The sequence below is a fragment of the Podarcis melisellensis genome (genome assembly GCF_964234715.1).
Source record: "Podarcis melisellensis genome assembly, chromosome: 10".
In the NCBI taxonomy this organism is placed as follows: domain Eukaryota; kingdom Metazoa; phylum Chordata; class Lepidosauria; order Squamata; family Lacertidae; genus Podarcis; species Podarcis melisellensis.
The window spans coordinates 44396901-44420447 of record NC_138542.1 but is presented as its reverse complement, the minus strand read 5'-3'; the positions used below and the strand labels follow the sequence as shown (position 1 = coordinate 44420447).

The following is a 23547-nucleotide window of genomic DNA, read 5'->3' as shown; positions in this document are numbered from 1 at the left end:
AAGTCAAGAAACTTTTATTGGCTTTAGCTTGAAATACTTTAGATACCTAGTGAAGCATGCTAGTGAATGAAGTTTGCTTCCCAATTAACACTGTTGTGCTTGTTTCTTAAATCTTAGAATTAAAATTTTATATTCACTACTAATATAGGGAAAGAATTTTGCTCAGAGGTAAAGTATATGCTTTTGCAGGCAAAAGGTTCCAACTTTCCAAGGGCTGGAAAATATTCAGTTCATTTAAAAAATTCATTAGTATCTTAGGGGGTAATAACTGATACTAATAACTAATGATGGGGGGGGGGGAGAGGGAGGCTCACTTTGTAGCAGTCATTTGCAATTAGTTGCAAAAGGCTGAAAGACTCTCCTGAGGTTTCCATCTTCAGGTACAGCTCCCAGGCTAGTCGTGGTTTCTTATTCATAATGTCTGCAATTAACAAAAAGCTAGAGCTAGTGGAGACATGTCATCACATAGTGTTTGCAAAAGTGGATAAGCATTCATCAGCGGTACACGTCTTTATTTCTATCATTCAGATAAGGTAAAAAGCAATGTAACACACCCATTGCTACCTGCAGTACAAAAAGTCACATTCTAGTAATCAGGAGATACGAAAAAGTGTCAGGAAATCCATCCCATGTCTAATTAGCACAGAGGTAACCTGCATAATATTAAGTTTCCATCTGGAAACACAGGCCATTCATTCCACTGATCTGTCTGTTAGAAATCGCACATTGCCCAAATGTTTATTTAAAGGATGAAAAGGCAACATTTTATAAAGGATATAACTTTTAAGGATTTTAATTTTTGGCAACGAACTGTTATCTTAATTTATATAAAAGGCCAGTGCTTCTACAATTCTGCAATTAGGAGATTCAGATTCTGTGGGACAATGTTCATAAACTATAGACATATCATGCCTGCCTTGGAATTTGAGCACATGGCAGGTATCTCCTAGTGACAGGCTGAACATTTGAATAGGCAAAAAAGGTCTATTAGAAAATTCAGTTAGTAGTCCTCCTGTTTTCAACCCCAGTTGCTCTTTTCTGCTCTTCTCTATATAATATGTACACAGAAGTTAACACTCCTGGTATTTCTACACTTATTCCAAACAAGTATACACCAGTTGCATTAATTTCTTTTTCCTTATATTGTTCTTCTGTGGTCATGTAAAAACACCGGTCAAACAGATGAATGGTATTCGATTATAAAAGCATTTAGTTGTATATACTCAGTTTAGCATAAGTATCTATTTCATATCATGTCTGTAATTTTAAGGTCCATTTAATAGCAATGCTTATAAGGTTCCCAGAAATATTGGTGTTAACACTATTCTTTGAAAGGAGGCTTATTACTACTGCACTTTAAGAATAAAATTTATAGATAATTGTCCACATAATGATTACTATATATTTACATTGGTATAGTTATTTATGCCTGGTGTGCTCTGGTCCATGGGGTCACGAAGAGTCGGACACGACTAAACGACTAAACAACAACAGCTACTTAAAAATATAGTGACCTTACCTAGAGTTACTCAACACCAAACACAGTAGAAACAGTTGACTCTAAAACCAATTAGGTAACACTTATAAGCTATGACAGCTAACACCACTGCACTTTTACCAATGGCAGAGGATGATACCAATTCAGCATTTATTTTTCTACAATATTCTTCACAGAGCTCAGTAAAGGAACCAGGATTCTAAAGAGGCAACTGATTCCAATTTTGAGAGGAATTCAGAGCTCTGCATATATTATTACATCAGCCACTTTGCACAATATTGCTGCACACATAAACATGCACACTGTAACACTGGAAAACCTCAATTGTATAACTTCCTGCTGGCAGAAGCTGCCACTGCAATTTCCGTAACTCCAGTGCTCTTGCCCGCGGCTAGTTATCTCCAGCTTGGGCTACTGCAATGTGCTCTACGTGGGGCTACCTTTGAAGGTGACCCGGAATCCAAAGTCATAAAATAAAATTTCCTAGTTTTGTGCAATTCTTGCCAGCTTCCCCCCCACCCCAGCAATGTAACAGCCATGTCTAAGTTCATCTAGATTATGTATGAAGCTTTTATAGAGATCTGCCTGTCTGAACCTGACTGACTTCCTTACTAAGAAACCAGATGGCATATTCTACTTCTGACTGTGTTTCTGGACACCTTCGTATACCTGAGAATCATCCCAATCTTCTCTTCCTGTTGGGAGGTCAAAGTTCACCCCTTCCTATGTTTGTGTGGGTAACTGGAAAGTTACAGGGCAGAAAGTAACTGCCCCTCCTATTTTAGAAGCCAAGAAAGGTGATGTTTAAAAGACAAACCATCTAAGGGTTCTCTACTGTATTGTACCACCTGTAGGTATCACTCTGAACCCAAAATCTGAGCCAAAATATCCTGTTTCATAAAATTATCACAAACTCTCTATGGTTAGCAAGAGCCATGTTGGCTGAATTTCATGCCAGATCTTCTGTCAAGATGGCTGCCTTTTGAAACCCGTAATATGTGAGCATATTTGGTATCAATAGCTAATGAGAACTTCAGATTGCTCTCTCACAAATGTAATTAAGGTAGAGTGCTGCAGGGACCAAACAATTAAATGTTTGGAAATTTAATTGCAGTTGTCTCAGCTGTACTTGTCCCAAAGAACAAGAACAAACAAGAATTTTTACCAGTACTTGTTCTGCTGAAATATTTTGCAAGTGATACCAAGACACCACCTTTTCTTTGAGTAGACTCCCAACCACTCTTGCTTACTCACAGGCTATGGCAAGATTTACTTCTTGTAGGGCACTTGCCTCTTATAAAGGTATCCAATTATATCTAAAAAATTAATGAAATCCACCCACAAGGTTAAAACAAGTTTAAGGAGAGATAGCAACAGGGCTAATGCAACAAAAAAAATCTACATTCTATAACAGGGTAAAGTGACTCACAGCAGCGAGCTAGCCAGCTGAGATAAACAAAATCATTCTTTATCTTCTCATTTTGAATCAAGAGGAACACCTGAGGGGGAAACAGATAGAAAAAACAAATGTCTGTTTGCATTCAATATCTGCTGTGTGATATATACCATAAGTATGTGCCTACTTCAAAATACAGATGAATCTCAAATAACAAAACATTCAACAGAATCATTATATAAGAAAGTTTCAAGACATAAAAAGGCCACAAGTAGGGAAAGTCAGTCTAAGCAGAAGGATAATTAATAGCAGTCATTTAAGCATTATATATTTTTAGAAGTAAAGCAGAAAAAGGCTATCCTCAGAGCATATCCAAGATGACCCAGAAGGTAATCAGGAAGTGTGTTCCCTCCTTGCATGTGGTGTTTTTAAAGAAGAAGCTACATACCTCCTCAGCCTCACTAGTATTGCCAGTAGCAGCTTTGGCTTGGGCATAGTTAAAGTTAAAAGTGTCATCATTGTAGAAGTAACTCTGGAAAATAAGTTGTGCACAATAAATAAAAAACATACTTTAAAACTTGAAGATGTACCAGACAATAGAGTAAAAAAACAAACAAAACACCTTTATAAATAGTAGCTCAAATGGCTTTGTGACTCAGTACATAGATGAAACATTCCACAGCACTGGCCACAATGGATTTGGGGTAAGTTCCAAGCCAGTAAGTGCAGGGTGGCAGCTTTCTTTAGTATGCATTTCTTTCTGGGCATGTTAAATCCTGCTGTGAAAAAACTGCCTCTTTCTCTAAATCTCTACCCAACTCTTCAAAACATTGATGTCTAATTCCATAATTTAGTTCTGTGAGTGCTGAAGATCTCCTTAGAACTATACTACAGTGGTACCTCGGGTTAAGTACTTAATTCGTTCCGGAGGTCCGTACTTAACCTGAAACTGTTCTTAACCTGAAGCACCACTTTAGCTAATGGGGCCTCCTGCTGCTGCCATGCCACCGGAGCACAATTTCTGTTCTCATCCTGAAGCAAAGTTCTTAACCTGAAGCACTATTTCTGGGTTAGTGGAGTCTGTAACCTGAAGCGTATGTAACCCGAGGTACCACTGTACTGTACTGTATGTTCAAATAGTTTGGGTTCCTTAGTAAAGCAGTCCTGGAAAGTGATAAAACCATTTCAGAACTAAACTGATAAAACAGTGAGTAATTCATGCATGCAGTATTCCTATTTGCTGCAATTCATGAGTATTCTGTACTTAATGTGTACCCACATCCAAAGAGAATTGCATAAGAAATGGCCACTGGAGTCAAAAGCAGGAGAGATATATGATGTACTATGGTTTTCCCTGTAGTGATGTATGGAAGTGAGAGCTGGACCATAAAGAAGGCTGATCACCGAAGAATTGATGCTTTTGAATTATGGTAAATCAGCCCTGAGTGCTCACTGGAAGGACAGATCCTGAAGCTGAGGCTCCATACTTTGGCTACCTCATGAGAAGAGAAGACTCCCTGATGTTGGGAAAGATTGAGGGCACAAGGAGAAGGGGATGACAGAGGACGAGATGTTGGACAGTGTTCTTGAAGCTACTAACATGAGTTTGACCAAACTGCGGGAGACAGTGGAAGACAGGAGTGCCTGGTGTGCTCTGGTCCATGGGGTCACGAAGAGTCGGACACGACTAAACGACTAAACAACAACAAATATGCATAATAGGAGATGCAGAATATGTATAGGATTCTAGATTTCTTTCACCCATTTTTATGAATAGGTTACTTTTAGTGTGACAAGATGAAAAATAGGACAAGGAATCTTTAAAAGTTGTATGAAGAAGACAGAATTTCACCAGTCCAACTACACTTGATGAATTTCTCTCTTCTTCCAACAACTATTAAAGGTGCAGCAGCCTGTCTATTTTTTAATTTTTTTTTTGCCTGGCCACCCTAATTACATTCGCTGCAGCTAGATGTCACATTCACTAATCATGAATAAACCGAATGTACACATGCACCCTCCTCTTAATATAGCATTCCCTGGTTTGCCAAAACAGAGTTTTCTGTGACATTCAAACTGGAAAACTATGATGTGAGCAATCCCTGCAAACCAGGATTGCAGACTACAGATTGATTCTGATTTGGCTGGATTGTTTAAGCCAGATTGCCAGTTCAGGTAACATGTCAAATTGTTTTACAGAAATATTTTTTTAAGCCAGATGCATGAAAGAATGAGACAGCAGGTATGATCCATGATCTGGAATTTCAGGAAATGTGAGGTCAGAATGCACCCACTGTGTACTGTATGGTAAGATACACCCCCTGCCCACATACTCTGTATCAAAGGACAGCCCAGAGCATATTGTCCTAAATGCTATTTCTGCTCATTTGTATAACTGCAGAAGGGCAAGGCATTAGTCAGTACACTAAAGCTTGGCCCCATTCAGCATCAATACTCAGTTATGAGATTTTACCTAGGGTTTCCCACACTTGGAAATATTTTCACAAACAGAAAGCTAGACACTTGCTCTTTAAAAGTAAAGTGGAGGTTCTTGGGATGCTAAAGTTCTGTGGAGATACTGATTTTGTGCTGTTACTGTGTGATCACTGAATCATAGAAGGCATCCTTATTAAATCCCTGTCATATGCGCTTTGGGATAATTCCTTAGATCTTTCACAGATAAACTTTCCTATTTGGTTCTGCCCTTACATAAACATGGCCAAGGTGACCACACCTAAGTGACTAAGAATTTCAGAACGGTAGCAAAATAACAACCACGTAGAAGTGGAACTTGATCAAAGCACTTTTTTGCCCACATCCATGCCAAGTCCTTGCCCAGGAAAAAGCACTGTTCACCTCCAGTTGTGGGAAAGTCATTTGTGCTGATATCTTTGGCTGTGTGGGAGGTACAAAGCCCAACCCAGACACACTGGTTGGGAACAGAAAGTGGCAGAATGCCAACAGACACCAAGCCTCAGTCAGAATGGAATGTGTAAGCACCAAATTAACTGTATGATCAGATTATGAATCAGGCTTTGTTCAGTGCTACCAGTCTTCAGGTATGTCTCACCAGCTGCTTATTCAAGCACTTTTATTTAATCAGTTCTATATTGTACTCAGTTTTTAGACTCTCTTTGTGGCCCTTTAATTTTTAATTTGCTTCTGTTTTCATCTCTTTCATTCCTTTCTACAACATCCCAGTTCTCATGTCACAAAACTATAGATAATGGTTTATTCTGAACACAGAAATTGCTCCTGTTTCATTCCTCCCCCCTAGTGCTAATGGGAGCAGCAAACCATGATCCCTATTCACCTTTCCCCCAACATGTCTATCCTGTCTCTATCATGTCTCCTCCTACTCAACTTTTCTCTAAAGTAAAAAGTCCCAACTGTTGGAGCCCTTCCCCATAGGAGAGTTGATCCACCCATTTTCTCATTTTGGTTGCCCTTTTCTGAACCTGCTCATTTTAATAATTTGTTATTATAGGAATAAATAAGAGAGCCTTTGCGATAGGCTTGGAGGTCCAAACAGTGAGACCTTTCAAAGATGTATTAGGACAATTGTTCTTAAAAATAGTAAGTTAGATATCTGCAATTAAGCATGGATAGGGATGCGGGTGGCGCTGTGGGTTAAACCACAGAGCCTAGGACTTGCCGATCAGAAGGTCGGTGGTTCAAATCCCAGCGACAGGGTGAGCTCCCGTTGCTTGGTCCCTGCTCCTTCCAACCTAGCAGTTCGAAAGGACGTCAAAGTGCAAGTAGATAAATATGTACCGCTCCAGCAGGAAGGTAAACAGCATTTCCATGCGCTGCTCTGGTTCGCCAGAAGCGGCTTAGTCATGCTGGCCGCATGACCCGGAAGCTGTACGCCGGCTCCCTCGGCCAGTAAAGCGAGATGAGCGCCGCAACCCCAGAGTTGGTCACGACTGGACCTAATGGTCAGGGGTCCCTTTACCTTTACCTAGGTAAGTTTGCACACAGCAGTAAATTATTTAGGGTGGTAAAGTCTCAGTCAGTGGGGGGAGAAAAAGCTCCAAATGTTTTCTTTAATGTCCACAGAACGGCAAATGACAATCAACAGAAGCACAAAATCCTAATTACATACATAGTGGAGTTTAAAATGGAACTTAGAAAAAGAGGGATGATGATCGAGTACTCACTGAAAATGCCAGAAAAATAAGGCACAAGCACTTATGGACTTTTACAATGTTAAATGATTTGGGATCAGGTTATCTAAAGTACGGCCTGCACATTTACGTAAGTGTATAAAAAAGCTGAAATAATCACCAAAGTTTCTAAGAGGTATCTATGTCCCTGTCCAAACTCAAAAGTTAGCATCACATGTCGTTCTCTCTGTCCTGTCAATAAGAAAGCTTAAGCTGATGGGTACTGGATTTTCAGGGCTTGACCTATACTTATGAAACGTAGTTATTCATAAAGTGTATTTTGCCCTTTCACTGGTGTTTTTAAAAATAATTCTTAAGGCATTTTTGTTTTGATCTGCCTTTATTCAATTGATGATGGTTCAGTGATAATTTTTCAAAGGGGTGCAATGCATATTTTAAGATGTTCCTTTTATATGTTTTATACAACTGTTTTTTTATGCTGCCTTATGAGGGCACTTGCCCCAAAGGGCTGAATATATATTTATATTTTAAAATAAAACTTTCAGAAATGTGATTGAGATAACCATCCCTTCTTTTCACCTCCATTTTTGTGGAGGTGAAAAGTAAATACATGCAAAATACATACAGAAAGTAATACATGCAAAGATTTGTAGGAGACTACCAACTGATATAAAATGTACTAACCTTCACTGAGTTAAGGTAAATAAGGACATCATCAAACTGCCTGAGCAGAAAGAAGCAAGATGCCATGCACTGTCTCCCGGGGATTGTATCTGAAGAACAGAAGTTATATGCACAATTTTTGAGTCTGATTAGTTTATTTCTGAGATAACATAGTCTAGCATCTCTATATATAATAGCCCAGAACCACAATCTGGCTACCAGGTCAGTTTATACTTTGTGGCAAACAAGTCTGCACTCAGAATAAATTTGACAAGTTGAGAAAAATAGCCCTAAGTGTTTTTGATATAGCATATTACACATATTGGTTTCCAACTGAGCTATCAGTCAGGTGTTCTTTCACTATTTTCCTCTGTTTCTTAGCTGACCAGCAAGAGGCGTCCTCTTGTTTTGGGATAGTGGAACTTGCATAAACATTCCCATTTGCATAAAAGGTAAGCAATACTACACAAGAAAACATCCCAGTGTAAAAATAGTCTTATGCATGGTTGAACCCTGGATTCCTATAAAGGGGGGAAAGAGCAGGCTCTCTTTATGTATTATATTGAAAATATTTTAGAGAAGTAGCCATATTAGTCCACTGCAGTACCTTAAAGAGCTTAGTGTGCTATGAACTTTCATAACCTATGCAGATTAGGATGTACAAATTTAAGATCAACCTAAACAATGTACATATGATGATCTGTGAAAATGCAACCTGCGTGTCGAGTTCCTCAATTCTCCTGTTATGTCTTCTACAACTTTTCCTAATTATGTTAGGAATTTTCGGCTAGCAGGGGATAAGCAAATGTACAGGAATGTATAGAAAAGTCAGGAAAGTGAGCAATATTGTTAAGCCATGATCCAAGTAAGGTGAACTAGACATGAGGCCTCTGTTTTTGGTGGCAGATGTAAGTACATTGTATATATATGGTTCAGGTCACTAAGACAGAGAAATATATTAACCATGTTTTTTACTTGTCCCAGGTAACAAAATGGTTGCATTCACTGGCAATATTGACATCTGAAGGAATGAGAAAACAGAAAAGTTAAAACATACCACATTCACTGGCAGATCCTCCTACCAGCTGAAAGAACTGCTGAGCAATTTTCAAGTGGTCTCTCTGGAAAAGAAACAAAGAAACATGAAATCCATGAAAGCACTGAGTGATGGGGCAGAGCATAGACAGATCTTTGGAATATGGAAACCAATCTAAATATTACATGCAGATGTTATGTAAAAACAGATAGAGAAACAAAGTTTATTATTATGATTTGGCTTTTAAAACAATAATATAAGTGAAAATAATAGAACTCTTTTAAAATCCACTACAAGAAAACAAAAAGTCATTGTCCAGATAACAGACTTCAGCTAACAATAGAGAATAAAAGGGTTTTAGTACCTTGGTTATCTCCTCATCCACCTGCAGATGCCAAAGGAATTCAGGCAGAATGTGTAGAGGCAATAAACTTAGTCTCTCTGGTTGTCCATAGACTGGAGAGCCTAAGTTTATTGGCTTTCAGAAATATTCAACCTGTCACAAAAATGTTACTTGTGATGGGACGATGAGCTGCTTGTGCGTAAAATGCAAGTCCCTCAGAGTTTGATCAGGTTTTCAAACCTCTGCCTGTGACGGAGCCCCTCCAGCATGGCTGCGTCAATCACTAGTAGAATCCGAAAGTGGCTGCTTTCGGAATCGTTTCCAACATAAAAGCTCTTTAACGGAAACACGTCGTCTGGCCTCTCGGCGTGACAGTTTCCGGCGAGGTGTGGGTGTCCCTATAGGAGGTCCTGAGACCTCCCCACTGTTTTCGCTGGAAGCGTCTCTGAGCCATCCCTCCGACTCACTTTCCCTTGGAGTTCTTGCTCGCCCTCTACTGGTTCCCTCTTCCGCTGCTACTCCTCTCTCAACCTCAGTGAGCCTTTGCGCCCCCGGCGCTTTAGATGGCAGTTCCCTGACATCCACCTCCCCTCCAGGGCCCCCTTCACCCCCTCCCGTCTCCTCCCCTACTGGCGGTGAGGAGGTAAAACCCCTGAAAGAACCTCCTTCGTCTTCCGACGTCGCGAACACTTCCCTCCACTTGTTGCTGTTCCTACTCTCTCGGTAATCTTCGTCATCGGAGTCCACTCCCTCTTCCAACTCCGACTCCGCGAACCCTTCCATTTCCTCTTCCTCATCGGTGGTGCCGAAATACTCCCTCCTAAACCTTGCTATCGGCTGAGGTTTCCTCGGGAACCTTTGGTGGAACGTTTCTGTTAAAACCTCGTCATTGACTTCCTCTGCATTCACCCAGGTGTTTTCTGACTCCGGTTCCCCTTCCCACGCCACCAAATACTCCACCTGATTTCCCTTCCACCTGGAATCGAGGATTTCCGCTACATGGTTGCGGCGTTCCCTCTCTTCCAAGGCTGGTCCCCTGACGTACTCCCCTTCACGTCCCCCCCTGTATGGTGACAGTAACGACCTGTGGAACACTGGGTGCAATTTCATGTGGTTGGGTAATCGGAGTTTGAAAGCTACCGGGTTGACCTGCTGAATGACCTCAAAGGGTCCCAATCTTCTGGGCCTCAATTTCTTACAACCCCCTTTGAACGGCAACCCTTGGGTTGACAACCACACTTGATCCCCCACCCTTATGGTTTCACCTTCCCTTCTGTTCTTGTCTGCCTGCTTCTTATATTGTGCCTTAGCCCTTTCTAAGTTGAGCTGGAGCTGATGATGGATCGCTTCCATCTCTTCTACAAAATGTTCAGCCGCTGGGACGCTCCATCTCTCCCCTCCTTCCCCTGGAAATGCCCTGGGGTGACACCCGTAATTTGCCAAAAAGGGACTCATCCCTGTGGACACATTCTCCGCATTATTGTAGGCAAATTCTGCCAACGCCAACTTTTCGACCCAATCGTTCTCTCTGTCATTGACATAACACCTCAGATATTGTTGAAGAATGCCATTTGCTCTTTCCGCCTGCCCGTTGGTTTCAGGGTGCCGGGCAGTTGAAAAATTGACTTCCACGTGCAGCAAGCTCATGAGCTTCCTCCAGAACCTGGAAGTAAATTGTTTGCCGCGATCTGAGATCACCCTCAAGGGAGCCCCGTGCAACCTAAAGATGTGTTCTACAAACAACTTCGCTGTTTCTTCTGCTGTGACTGCATGTGAGCATGCTACAAAGTGGCACATCTTAGTTAACAGGTCTACTACTACCATGATGGCTGTTTTCCCCTTGGACTTTGGCAGATCCGTCATAAAATCTATTGATATCGCTTCCCAAGGCCGTTCTGGTGTGGGTAATGGTTCTAATAACCCTGCCGGCGCCCTTCTTTCCCCTTTGGCTCGCTGACATTGGTCACACCCTCTTACATACTCCCTTACATCTTCCCTCACCTTAGGCCACCAAAATTCCCTGGTAACCAACCACATGGTCTTGTGTTGTCCAAAATGTCCCGCCGTGGGGCTATCATGCAACTGCTTGAGTACTCTCCCCCTCAATTCACCTTCGGGTATATACAGTGCCCCTTTGTAATACAATGCCCCATTTCTTTCCTCAAAACCTCCGGGGCTCTCGCCCTCCCCCCTGAGACCTCTGAGCTTATCCTGGGCATATTCATCATTTTCCGTTTCCTCTACCAGTTCTCGTTGCCCCACCAGCGCCGCCCCACACACCCAGCGGTCCTCAGGGATGACATGTCTCTCTTCGATCACCCCCTCCCCTTCCCAATACTCTGGTTTGCGTGAGAGCGCGTCCGCCCTGACGTTTTCTGGGCCTGGCACATAACAAATTTCAAAGTTGAATTTGGAGAATTCCTGTGCCCATCTCACTTGTCGTTGGTTGAGCACTCGAGCTGTTCTCCAATACTCTAAATTCTTGTGGTCGGTGCACACTTGCACCTTGTGTTGTGCCCCAATTAATAAATGTCTCCACCTCCGGAATGCTTCGTGAATGGCAAGTAGTTCCCTGTCATACACCGTGTAATTCCTCTCGGATTTATTCAGCTTCCGCGAGAAGAAGGCACACGGTCTCCACTCCGACGCACTCCTCCCCGGTTGAAGAAGGACCGCCCCTACCGCCCGGTCGGATGCATCGGTTTCCACTCTCATGGGTTTTCGTAAATCCACATGCAGAAGTTGTTCTTCCGAGGCGAAAGCCCTTTTCAGTTCTTCAAAGGCTCGATCCGCCTCTACCGTCCAAACAAATTTCTTCTTGCTGCTGAGGCAGTCGGTGATGGGCGCCGTCAAGTGGGCAAAGTTCTTGATGAACTTCCGATAAAAGTTCCCAAACCCCAAGAATCTTTGCACGTCCTTCTTGGTCTTCGGTGTCTTCCATTCCAGTACCGCTTGGACCTTGCCTGGATCCATGGCCAATCCCTTGTCTGACAAGCGGTACCCCAGGAATTCCACCTCCTTGGTATGAAACTGGCACTTCTCCAGTTTCACCCACAGCTGGTTGGCTTGCAGCCTGCCCAACACTTCTCGAACGTCCCTCACATGCTGTTCCTCATCTTCCGAATACACCAACACGTCGTCTAAAAAGGCCACACAATTCTTGTAGAGCAAAGGTCCCAGAACGTGGTTTATAAAAGCTTGAAAACACGCGGAGCCCCCTTGTAGACCGAAGGGCATAACGAGGTATTCAAAGGCTCCCAAAGGGGTAAACATGGTGGTCTTCCATTCATCTCCCTTCCTTATGCGTATCAGATTGTACGCCCCCCGCAGGTCCAGCTTTGTAAAAATCTTTCCCTTCCTTACTCTGGTCAAAATGTCATCAATTCGGGGCATAGGGAAAGCCAGGGGCTCCGACACTGCATTGAGGGCCCTAAAGTCACACACCAGTCTCGGTTTGTCTGTGTTCTTTTTGTCCACAAAAAACACTGGGCTGCCCCCCACCGCTCGGGACTCTCTGATGAAACCTCGCTTCAGGTTTTTGTCAATGAACTCCCTCAGCTCCTGCATCTCCCTGTCTGACATGGCGTACAGCTTGCCTACTGGGAGTTGGGCCCCAGGGAGTAGGTTGATTTGACAGTCAAAGGGTCTATGCGGTGGCAGTTTGTCTGCTTCCCTTTCGCTGAATACGTTGCTCAGATCTGCGTATTGCGGGGGCACCTTCCCTTTGTCCATTACTTCCATCCCGGCTAGGGTGACTCTGTCTCCTCCCGAAACCTTCCCCTCCTTGCAGTGTTCTAGGCAATGCGCTGACCCAAAGGAGACCACCCTCTGATGCCAGCCCACTAGCGGATCGTGTAGCGCCAGCCAGCTCATCCCCAAAATGATGGGCGCTCCTCCCAGGATGGCCACATTAAACGCTATCTGTTCGGTGTGCCTTGCCACCCTCATTATCATCGGGACAGTCTGTTGGCTAACTTCTCCCCCCAACAGCTCTCTGCCGTCAATCGTAGTCACCTGCAAGGGGTTACTTAAAGGGATGGTCTGTATCTGGTGCTCAGCTGCAAACTCCTTACTCATGAAATTACAGGAGCTGCCTGAATCCAAAAGCGCCTTGATCTTTAGTGGGTGTCCGTTTGGCAGTTCTAGTAACACCTCTATCACTAAAGCGGGTCTGGGAGGTTCCGGCATGGGCACTTTCACTGCTCTTTGGCCTGGCTGCTGTGCCCCGACGGTGGCAGCCAGGCGTTGGCTTTTACTTGCTCCTTGCCTTCCTCTTCCTTTCCCCCAACAGCTCCTGCCATCCCTTGCCATTCCTTTCTTTGTGGGCAGACTCTGGCAAAGTGCCCTGGCTGTTGGCAGAGATAACATCTCTTGGCGCTCCTTCCCTCCTTCTTCCGCCCTTCACTGGGATTTGAAACTGCGCGCGCCCGCGCTGTTCCAACTTCCATCGGCTCTGCCGGCGGGAAAGGTGGCTCTGGAATGTCTGGAATGCGGAACTCCCTCCAACGGTCTCCTTTCCCTTCCCGCTTTTCCAAAGCCCTCGCCTCCTGGCGCGCTCCTATGCACAGCGCAGATTTGGTTAACTGATCCATAGACTCCGCCCTGGGCCCCCGGGAAAGCTCATCTTTGACGGTTGAAGAAAGCCCCTCTTCGAAAAGCATTTGGATGGGCTCCGCTGATAGGTCCCACCCCAATTTATGAATCAGCATAGTAAACTCAGTCCAGTACTCACGGACAGATCTGCTTCCTTGCTGGCAAGCCATTAACTGCCTTCGCACCACCCCCTGCTCAATATCGCTGGAAAACATCAGGTCCATGGCACGAAAAAACTTCCTCGTGTCCTTTAGGATCTCATTATTCGCTGCCATCAGGGGTCTAACCCAATCTTTCGCCCCGGATTCGAGATGGCCAATCACAAAAGCCACTCGCGATTCCTCGTCGGGGAAGTCATCAAACTGCAAGTTTAGAGCGTATTGCATCTCTGTTCTAAAGGCATGATAGTTCCTGGGATCCCCCCCGAATTTCTGCACCAATCCTGGCACCTTTCTGGCGAGCGGGGTGGTTTTCTCCTTTCCCTTTTCTGCATCCTGAGCCCTCCTCTCCTCAAGCCTCGCCGTTTGCAGCGCCAACTGGATCTCCAACGCCCTGTACCTTTCTTCCAGGCTTGGACCCCCTCCAGCTGCTCCTGCTCCTCCGGTTCCGGCTGGGTTGCTCATGATGCTTCTCCCTGCACAAGCTGGCTTTCGGTGACTTTCGGATTGCTGTGATGGGACGATGAGCTGCTTGTGCGTAAAATGCAAGTCCCTCAGAGTTTGATCAGGTTTTCAAACCTCTGCCTGTGACGGAGCCCCTCCAGCATGGCTGCGTCAATCACTAGTAGAATCCGAAAGTGGCTGCTTTCGGAATCGTTTCCAACATAAAAGCTCTTTAACGGAAACACGTCGTCTGGCCTCTCGGCGTGACAGTTTCCGGCGAGGTGTGGGTGTCCCTATAGGAGGTCCTGAGACCTCCCCACTGTTTTCGCTGGAAGCGTCTCTGAGCCATCCCTCCGACTCACTTTCCCTTGGAGTTCTTGCTCGCCCTCTACTGGTTCCCTCTTCCGCTGCTACTCCTCTCTCAACCTCAGTGAGCCTTTGCGCCCCCGGCGCTTTAGATGGCAGTTCCCTGACATCCCTGTATGCAGGATTCCTGTTCAGTGTCCCAGCTATCCAACCTTGCCTTTGTGCAGCATAGTTCATTCCTCCACCATCAAGTCTTTCATTTCCCCCTCCCTCTCCACCAATACTCTGCATTCTGAGGCCACAGAGCATACTCAGTCCTCATGGGAGTGTCTTGGGCTTTGCTTTCTTAAACCCCACTCCCAATATTTTTTCTATTTCTAGACATTCTGAGGTTCCTCTAAACATGCTGATATCACCCTATAGTATCAACTTTAGTGTATATGATGATTTACAATTCCATTTTTTCACTGGCAAATATGTAGGAAATACAAAAGAGCAAGAGGCAAGTTAGTATCAAAATCAATCTGTTAGCTGAATTGCAATGTGTTCTTGTCTACTCCACATGAATTACTGAAGTAAAAAAGGTATTGTACTCACTGAACCCATTTCCTGCCCAAGGACTGCATTCACCACTCCCTTTAGGATATACTCCTAGTGAAAGATTATATAAAATGAGGCAACCATTTACTGAAGCTTTAAAGCACCTTGTGAAGTATTCTGTTCAAATTGCTTTACAAATACATAGATTTCTGAATAGCCTGTTTCCATGGTTTCTAAGTAACTGTATTAAATATATAAACCAAAATCAATCTGGACGTGCGCAGTTAGTAACTTGCATGAAATAATCACAGACTGTAGTTCAGAGAACACATTATAAAAAGGAGGGAAATTGTAAATTGGGGGGGGGGGGAATCTTCTGCTCTGTTTTCCGGTTCTTCTTTTGGCATTCACTAGCTCTGAACCTAAGTTGAAAACTCTGTCAAATAAATGCTTCCCTTCCGATAAAATACTGTGTCCATTCACTGTCCTTTAGTACAGAACAAGAATAGGTTTTAAGATCTATGTATTTTCCCCTGGAGTTTTAAGCCAATATATTATATGAGAACACATGTTTAAATGGATTAAGATAGTGCATATTGAAACAGTTTTAAAGTTTCGTATGAATCTGGAATAAATCTCTAAACTGTAAAAAAAAAAAAAAGACACTGCAATATGTTATTTGTGCTATTCTTGTGCTCCTTAAACATTTTGACAATGTCTTAAGGTTTTGACCAAATGTGTTGTGCGACTCATCCTTTTGTCTCTATCAAACAAAGTGCAAAGTGTAGTTAGATCCAGAGTAAGCTATTAACACTCGGTTTCTATTGATTTCAGTGTAATCTAAGACAAGTCAGGACTACCTTTTCACAATGATTTCTGTGGTAACAGGGCTACTAATGTACTGTACAATCCTAAGCATGTCTACTCAGAAGTAAGACCTATTGAATTCAACGGGACTCAATCCAACTAAGTGAGGTTAGGATTGCAACTTTAGTCTGGACCCAACCATTTTTAAAAACGGACGAAGATCTGCATGCCTGTTTCGTTTTGATCCAAGAATGATATACTTTATGTCCAAATAAAGTAAACAGATTCAAGTATCTTCTTTTAGGAAGATGTTCCACTCTATGACAGAACCTATCCTAGATGACCATGTCTTCCATTATATGTATAATCATATCCAAAACTTTTCTTTTACCTGTGGGGTTGTAGGTTCCAGGTCTTTAATCAGATTGTAGGCTTCCTGCACATCATCTGAAAGAACACATTACAGTGCATATTGTATTTCCCATGTCACCTTCCCACATCATAATTCATCTTTCCATAAAGGCATTCAAAAACAAAGGATGAAAAGGAACCATAAACTGCAACAAATGTGTACTTGCTGATTATACATTTCTTTAGTCTTTATAACAAATATGGGTTAAGTCATTTTTTATTTTCTGCTATTTTTTCAGAGCAAAGGTTCACTAGTCTTTTTTTTTAATGGACTAGCAGATGCCTTCTGAACAGTACAGGGGCAAGATAAAAAAAAAATCACATTCTTTTCTCTCATACATTTATTCATCCTGTGAGGATGGGACAGGAGGAGGGCTAACAGCCTGTGAGCTTCACCTAAGAAGAATTTATGATTCAAAAACGTTGACACTAAATAATGCAACCTTTTGGGAAAATAGACTAATGTTGCAATCCTAAATCCACTTACCTGGGAGTAAGCCCTACTTACTTCTGAATACATATGCTCAGAACTGCATGGTAAGATTTTGAAGAGCTGTGTTTTGACTCAAGATGTTAGAAATTGGTTTTTTTGTGCTAATTCCCATCATTGTTACAACCAAGAGATAAAAGGTAATTAACTAAACATTTATTCAGATGTATAACTCACACAAATCAAGAACTGGAATTACACTTAATTTAGGCAGACATTTTTTTTTACTAAAAATGTTTTTTTTACTACAAACATTTAGCATCACAACAAAGAATATGTTACAGATTCTCCCAATTAATATGCCTAGGTTGCAGTTTATGGGAAACAATGCGGCAAAAAATACATCTCACATTGTATGGCATTTTGCATAGACATAGAGGAGTGAGGAGCAGATAGATGCCATGTAGCTTCCTTATCTCAGGTGTATTTATTTAAGTCCTTATAAAACCTCTGTATGGAAGTACAGTTGCAAAGCCATCTTCTGATGGCTCAGCTGCCTCTAACTGCAACCAAGCATATAGATCTTATTTCATAGCAACTTCAGGAAAATGAAATGTTCCACTAGCAAATGAATACAGTGGTACCTCGGATTAAGTACTTAATTCATTCCAGAGGTCTGTTCTTAACCTGAAACTATTCTTAACCTGAAGCACCACTTTAGCTAATGGGGCCTCCCGCTGTTGCCACGCCTCCGGAACACGATTTCTGTTCTCATCCTGAAGCAAAGTTCTTAACCTGAAGCACTATTTCTGGGTTAGCGGAGTCTGTAACCTGAAGCGTATGTAACCTGAAGCGTATGTAACCCGAGGTACCACTGTATCTTCTTGGGCTGATCTATTTTTTCAGTCATTTACAACTGTCTTTTTTCACAAGCTAGGAATCTAAGCAATTTATTTAGTTGTAAAAAGTTACCAACCTATATGCCAGTCCTCAAAACAAAGACCCCCTTGTACCCTATGTGGTGGAAAAGAATCACTTTAAGGGACAAAAGAAGTCAAAATCCAGAAGATGTGCTTACCTTGCCGAAGGTAGTAGATTACTAAATTCAACCTGGCTTCAGGAATGACATCAACCAGCGGAGGCAATACTTGGAGAGACCCCTCCCCTCCTCGGAATACAACCTGCAGAAGAAAGTCCTCACTGCATTAGTACAGCAGCAAGCAACCTGCAGTGAATCATCTTACAGTGGTACCTTGGTTTAAGAACAGTCCTGTTTACAAACTATTCAGTTTAAGAACTCCGCAAAACTGGAAGTAGTGTCCTGGTTTGAGAACTTTACCTCGGTCTAAGAACGGAAGCTGAACGGTGGAAGAGCAGTGGTGGCGCGAGGCCTCATTAGAGAAAGCACACCTCGGTTTAAGAATGGTTTCAGTTTAAGAACGGACTTCTGGAACGGATTAAGTTTGTAAACCGAGGTTCCACTGTACATGCATTTTGAAATGTTTATTAAACTAAGAGGCAACAAGCTTCTGCTGAATTATGAATGTGTCATATTTTCTGCTTTTGAATTTTACAAGTTAAATATTTAAGGTAAAAGGTAAAGGTACCCCTGCCCGTACGGGCCAGTCTTGACAGACTCTGGGGTTGTGCGCCCATCTCACTTAAGAGGCCAGGGGCCAGCGCTGTCCGGAGACACTTCCGGGTCACGTGGCCAGCGTGACAAAGCTGCATCTGGCGAGCCAGAGCCGCACACGGAAACACCGTTTACCTTCCTGCTGGTAAGCGGTCCCTATTTATCTACTTGCACCTGGAGGTGCTTTTGAACTGCTAGGTTGGCAGGCGCTGGGACCGAGCAGCGGGAGCGCACCCTGCCGCAGGGATTCGAACCGCCGACCTTTTGATCGGCAAGTCCTAGGCGCTGAAGCTTTAACCCACAGCGCCACCTGCGTCCCCCAGTTAAATATTTACTCCACCACTAAATTTCAACAATTCGTGCATCATGAAAATACCAATTCCTGCACAGCTCAAAATAATTATCTTTATTTTTGTACACGACATCTTAGTTTCATAAGCAAATATTCCAAAATAAGTTATTGGGGTGGGCCTAGGGGCTGGGGAGAGAAACAGAGGGAAAGATGACGAGAATAAAGATTGAATATGGGCAAACGCAGTTAGTTGTGCATACTTAGAAACTTGTCTAAGGAGAGTCTTTATAGATAACAAAACCACCTTTTCACAGCTGGGGTTAGTTATGCACATTTGAACATGGGGAAGCAACTGGAAGAGAGGACTAGGTTTACAGACTGCTTGCACCTCACACAATACTTTCTTGGGCCAGCCAACAAGACATTCTTTTAAATGCCGCCTATGTTATTCGGAACTTCATAAAAAATATGCAAGCTAGTTACTTTCATAATTGTTACTCACCAAATTGTGTTTAATGAGTTCCTTAGCAAACTCAAATGATGTTGAAGCACTGTCCATCAAGCTCTTAAGTTCTGCCTTAATTTTTTTAAGAAATTGCAAAACAGTGAGTGGAAGAACAGAACACACAATCAACAGAAGTAGCCATTGACACTACTCCAAAAAATATTATCAGAGCCAGTTTGAGAATTTTTTTGGGGGGAGGGCTTGCACAAAAATGCTCTCAACATCCCCTCCCCGAGTTGTCTCACCTCTTCTTTACTGCTGCCCATTCACTTGCCCTCTCCTGTTGAACCTAATCTGCACCACTGCCCAGAGGGAGAACAAAGCTAGCAGAAATTGCTCCTCCTTCTCCTTGCTCCAGTCACTGCTCACTTGCCTTGAGATTCCCACCTTGCAGGGGATTGGACAAGATGACCCTCAAGATCCCTTCCAACTCTACAATTCTATGATTCTAGGACAAATAGAGCTATGAGGTTCCAGGAATTAGCCAGGTAGTGCCTCTTTTGGGCGGTGTGCCTCAACAGGTGCCAAATGATGCCCTCTGAAAGTGGTCCTGCATCTTATAATGTGGACCTGAACTGCCACATGACTAATTCATTTGAAGTGACACCAGCATAACTAGAAACACATACATAGTCAGACAGACCACATACTGAGGTACAAAGCATAAAGTCAGAGCTTCTCTACGGAAACTGAAATATTACTTCAAAACTGAAACTTGCATGAAGGAGATTATGACTTTAGTGAGAAAAACATTTTAACAAAATACCTCAGCAGCCTTCCCATTGTAGAGTCGGAAGTGATTACAAGCCTTTAAGTTAAGAGCAATGGTGCTATCAGGAACTTGCTGAAGGTAAACAGCTAGCACCTCTTGTGAAACATCATAATAATCCAGTTTGTAGTAGCACAAGGCAACATATACATTGAGAGCCAGGTATTCCCTGCAAGACATCAAAGTTCAAGACATAAAAGTTTCTTCATTTAACTACATTCAGTGGCAGAAAATTCACCTAAAGCAGAATGCTCTTAAATGGAAATGTGCAAATAATACGGCACATGTGTATTCTCAATACATGTTCTATCATTGGCAGAATGGTTTGTAATGCATTTACAAATGCCTTTTGCTATGAACAATAGTGTGTGCATGGAAGGGTTAAAAAAGAGTTTACTGAAACTACAAGCAACAACCCAAATGGGATCATTAAGACCTATGCACTAAGACCTAAAATACTGAGCATATTTTAAGACATCAGTGAAGAAATGCAACTGTTGAGTCTGTTGCTTTCTGTTAAATACAGGGTTATTCAGAGGCTGTGATTGTCAGGGAATTCAACAGGTGAGCCCAGGAAACTAACACCCAAAGGTGGTGAAGAAGAAACCTAGTTACAATGGGAATCAGAAACTTAGGAAAACTCAACAGCTCTTCTGCTTGGCTAAAAGGTTGGAAGGTGGAATACGATCTATAACTGAAGCTGGCAAACAGGCTCAGAAAGTCACATCTAGAAATCAGAAGAAAGAAGCCATGACAGAGAGTGTTGCAGCATACCTGAATTCCACAAGAAAGAAGACAAAAACTGCAGTGCAGAAGGGCAAGGACAGCAGCAGAAAACCTCTGGAATGCAACCATGCCCACCTGTCAGTCACCTGACATTGTATGACATCAGGCACTGAGATCTGTAATCTCCAAACTCTGTTATCTTTTATATAAGAACTAATTGCTAATATAAGGAATCTGTGATCTCTTATCTTAGTGCTAAGTAATTTCATCCAAATTACTCTGGGGGGTCCCAGGAAAATTTAAATCTTATTACTGGATCCCATTGGCCCAGTGTTGTGGGATGTACTACAGTGAATTTATAATAAGAAGCAAGAATCTCAGAGTATAACTCCAACTGTTAGAAAGCGATACACTGAAACTTTAGCCCTTCTCCATCAATAAAATGTCCAAAGAGTAGAGAGAATGGCAGATTGGGAAAGAAAAATATATCCTACCTGTTATCAAGAAGTATACGTTTGTATATATCAATAGCCTCTTGGTAATGAGACCGCATATAGTGGATAGATGCTAGGCTTAGCTGATCTTCTGTTATGTCTTGCAGATTCTGGTGAAAGCTCATCAATTTCTTCTCATCACCAAACTATACGGGAAATAAGAACTAGGATTACACAGATGCAGGACATACTAAAGGTAAAGGTAAAGGTACCCCTGCCCGTACGGGCCAGTCTTGACAGACTCTGGGGTTGTGCGCCCATCTCACTTAAGAGGCCAGGGGCCAGCGCTGTCCGGAGACACTTCCAGGTCACGTGGCCAGCGTGACATCGCTGCTCTGGCGAGCCAGAGCCGCACACGGAAACGCCGTTTACCTTCCCGCTAGTAAGCGGTCCCTATTTATCTACTTCCACCCGGAGGTGCTTTCGAACTGCTAGGTTGGCAGGCGCTAGGACCGAGCTGCGGGAGCGCACCCCACCACAGGGATTCGAACCGCCGACCTTTCGCTCGGCAAGTCCTAGGTGCTGAGGCTTTAACCCACAGCGCCACCTGCGTCCCGCAGGACATACTACATACACACTAATAAATACAGCTGACAGTAAGCAACTACAGTACTCTTTATCCTAGTAAATCAGATCTCAAAAGTTACTAGCCCTTTTTTAACTAGTCTGCTGGAAGTTAGCAGAAGGGGGATGGAACTCTCTATTGTGCTTCCAGTGGCTTGCTGTATCTCTATGCTGGCTGCAGAGGACAGGGCTTCTCTTCTCTGGTCGCCCACTTGCTTTTCGTGCTTGCCATAGAATAAGGACGCACTTGTCTCCTAGCCCTCTCACTCACCTACATGGAATTTCATGCACTCGTCTGTACACAGTTCCTTGTTGCCTATGGCTATCAGACAAGTGATTAAATAAAAGGCTTCTCTACACATATTTTCAAGTCTCTACCATCTCCACCCCATATTTCCCTAAGATACCACTTCTCTTTCCACTGAGTATAGCCTTCCAACAGGTAACTTATCCCTTAGCTCTCTTTCTTCTTGGGTCTTCTTACCACTCCGCTTCTGGGTTTTCATCCTCTGTGCCTATTCAGCCTCTATCTCTGCCCTACCTTTCTGTACCTAGACAAGTCGGGCAGGATTCTCATTCAAACTAGTAGTATTTGAAGATGGGGAAAGATAGGGTCTGAGTTTCAGAATACTTCCAAGTACAAACTACTACTTGCCTCTGCATGGTTTTGTTTCTGACATACCTTGTGTGCTAGATGGAACAATAGGCGATTCTGAAGTCTACTTTTGGGAGCTGAAAGAAAATCCGAAAAGAGCAATAAAACAAAATTTAATGCCAACACTTGGAGCAGTTCATGAAATACTCATGACTAACACTATGAATTTGCTCAGGCGCACCACCCTAACAACACAAATTTGTACATTTCTACTTGATAGGACTTACTCCGAGATAAATATATATAATATTATAGCATCAGCTATCCGTCTTACCTTTCAAGGCTGCTTGTTCAGCTTGTGTATACATTCCCAAGAAGAAGTAAGTGCATGCTAGATTCACCCAAACATCAGGGTTGCAGCCAGATCGCTTTGTCAGACCTTCATATTCCTGAAACAAGTAACAGTTTTTGATATACTGTTGCCGTAACCATCAAACAGAAATTATAAATTTTATTTTGAGTTTTGAGCCATCTTGAGAATTTTATACATACTCTTAGTAAATCAATCAATATGTACCAACAATGTTGCTCTTTGCTTCTAGTCTATTATCAAGCAAGATGTACTACTAACACTTAGAGAACATGTTGTATAAATATTAAATGTTTCATGTTTATTTTTTCAGGATTCCTTACAGCAATGCAGATCAGTGTTATTACCTCTGAATTGCAGAGGGAGATTAAAGACATACATTCCCAATGCTGACCTGCTTAACTACAATACACCGGTTCTCAGCATGCCACCAGCTAAACTGACCACTTTCAACTGACCAAGATCCTCCAAGGCAAGATCAAAGTTACTTTTTATTTCCACACTAAATTTTAACCCAGTAAAAAAGACTATGCAGGTCTTTAATGAAAGAGTTGGCATTACAACTGTGTTCAATGTGACAGAGTTTAAAGTTGCTTACTACTTCTAAATTATGAGTGCAACAGTGCCAATGACTGTATAGACTATAAGCCAGGGTTGAAAGAAGTTGAAAGAAAATTGAGATACTGTGCACAAAAAGGGATAGGCTGTTTGGGTGAGATAAACACAATTTCTCATCCAGCTCCTGATCTCTTAAATCAAGGTTTACATATATACCAGCTTTTACATTAGATGGGGACATGGAAGAACTCACCAATTTCAAGCTATCCCAAATAAAGTTTTCTTAAAA

General features: G+C 42.7%; 1 protein-coding gene across 3 annotated transcripts in view; it reads right to left on the bottom strand.

The window, feature by feature from the left end:
- Positions 1-23547, bottom strand: part of IFT56 (intraflagellar transport 56) — a 29863-nt gene that overhangs the window by 2722 nt on the left and 3594 nt on the right. For all 3 annotated transcript variants that reach the window (XM_081928885.1, XM_081928884.1, XM_081928886.1), the window contains 13 exons: positions 22665-22779; positions 22418-22467; positions 21172-21317; positions 19949-20120; positions 19180-19254; positions 17831-17933; positions 16303-16358; positions 15162-15215; positions 8742-8805; positions 7706-7794; positions 3343-3426; positions 2928-2997; positions 315-421 (listed from right to left, as the gene is read on the bottom strand). In XM_081928885.1, coding sequence (XP_081785011.1) covers positions 315-421; positions 2928-2997; positions 3343-3426; positions 7706-7794; positions 8742-8805; positions 15162-15215; positions 16303-16358; positions 17831-17933; positions 19180-19254; positions 19949-20120; positions 21172-21317; positions 22418-22467; positions 22665-22779 — 1185 coding nt within the window. The remainder of the gene's footprint in view (positions 1-314; positions 422-2927; positions 2998-3342; positions 3427-7705; positions 7795-8741; positions 8806-15161; positions 15216-16302; positions 16359-17830; positions 17934-19179; positions 19255-19948; positions 20121-21171; positions 21318-22417; positions 22468-22664; positions 22780-23547) is intronic.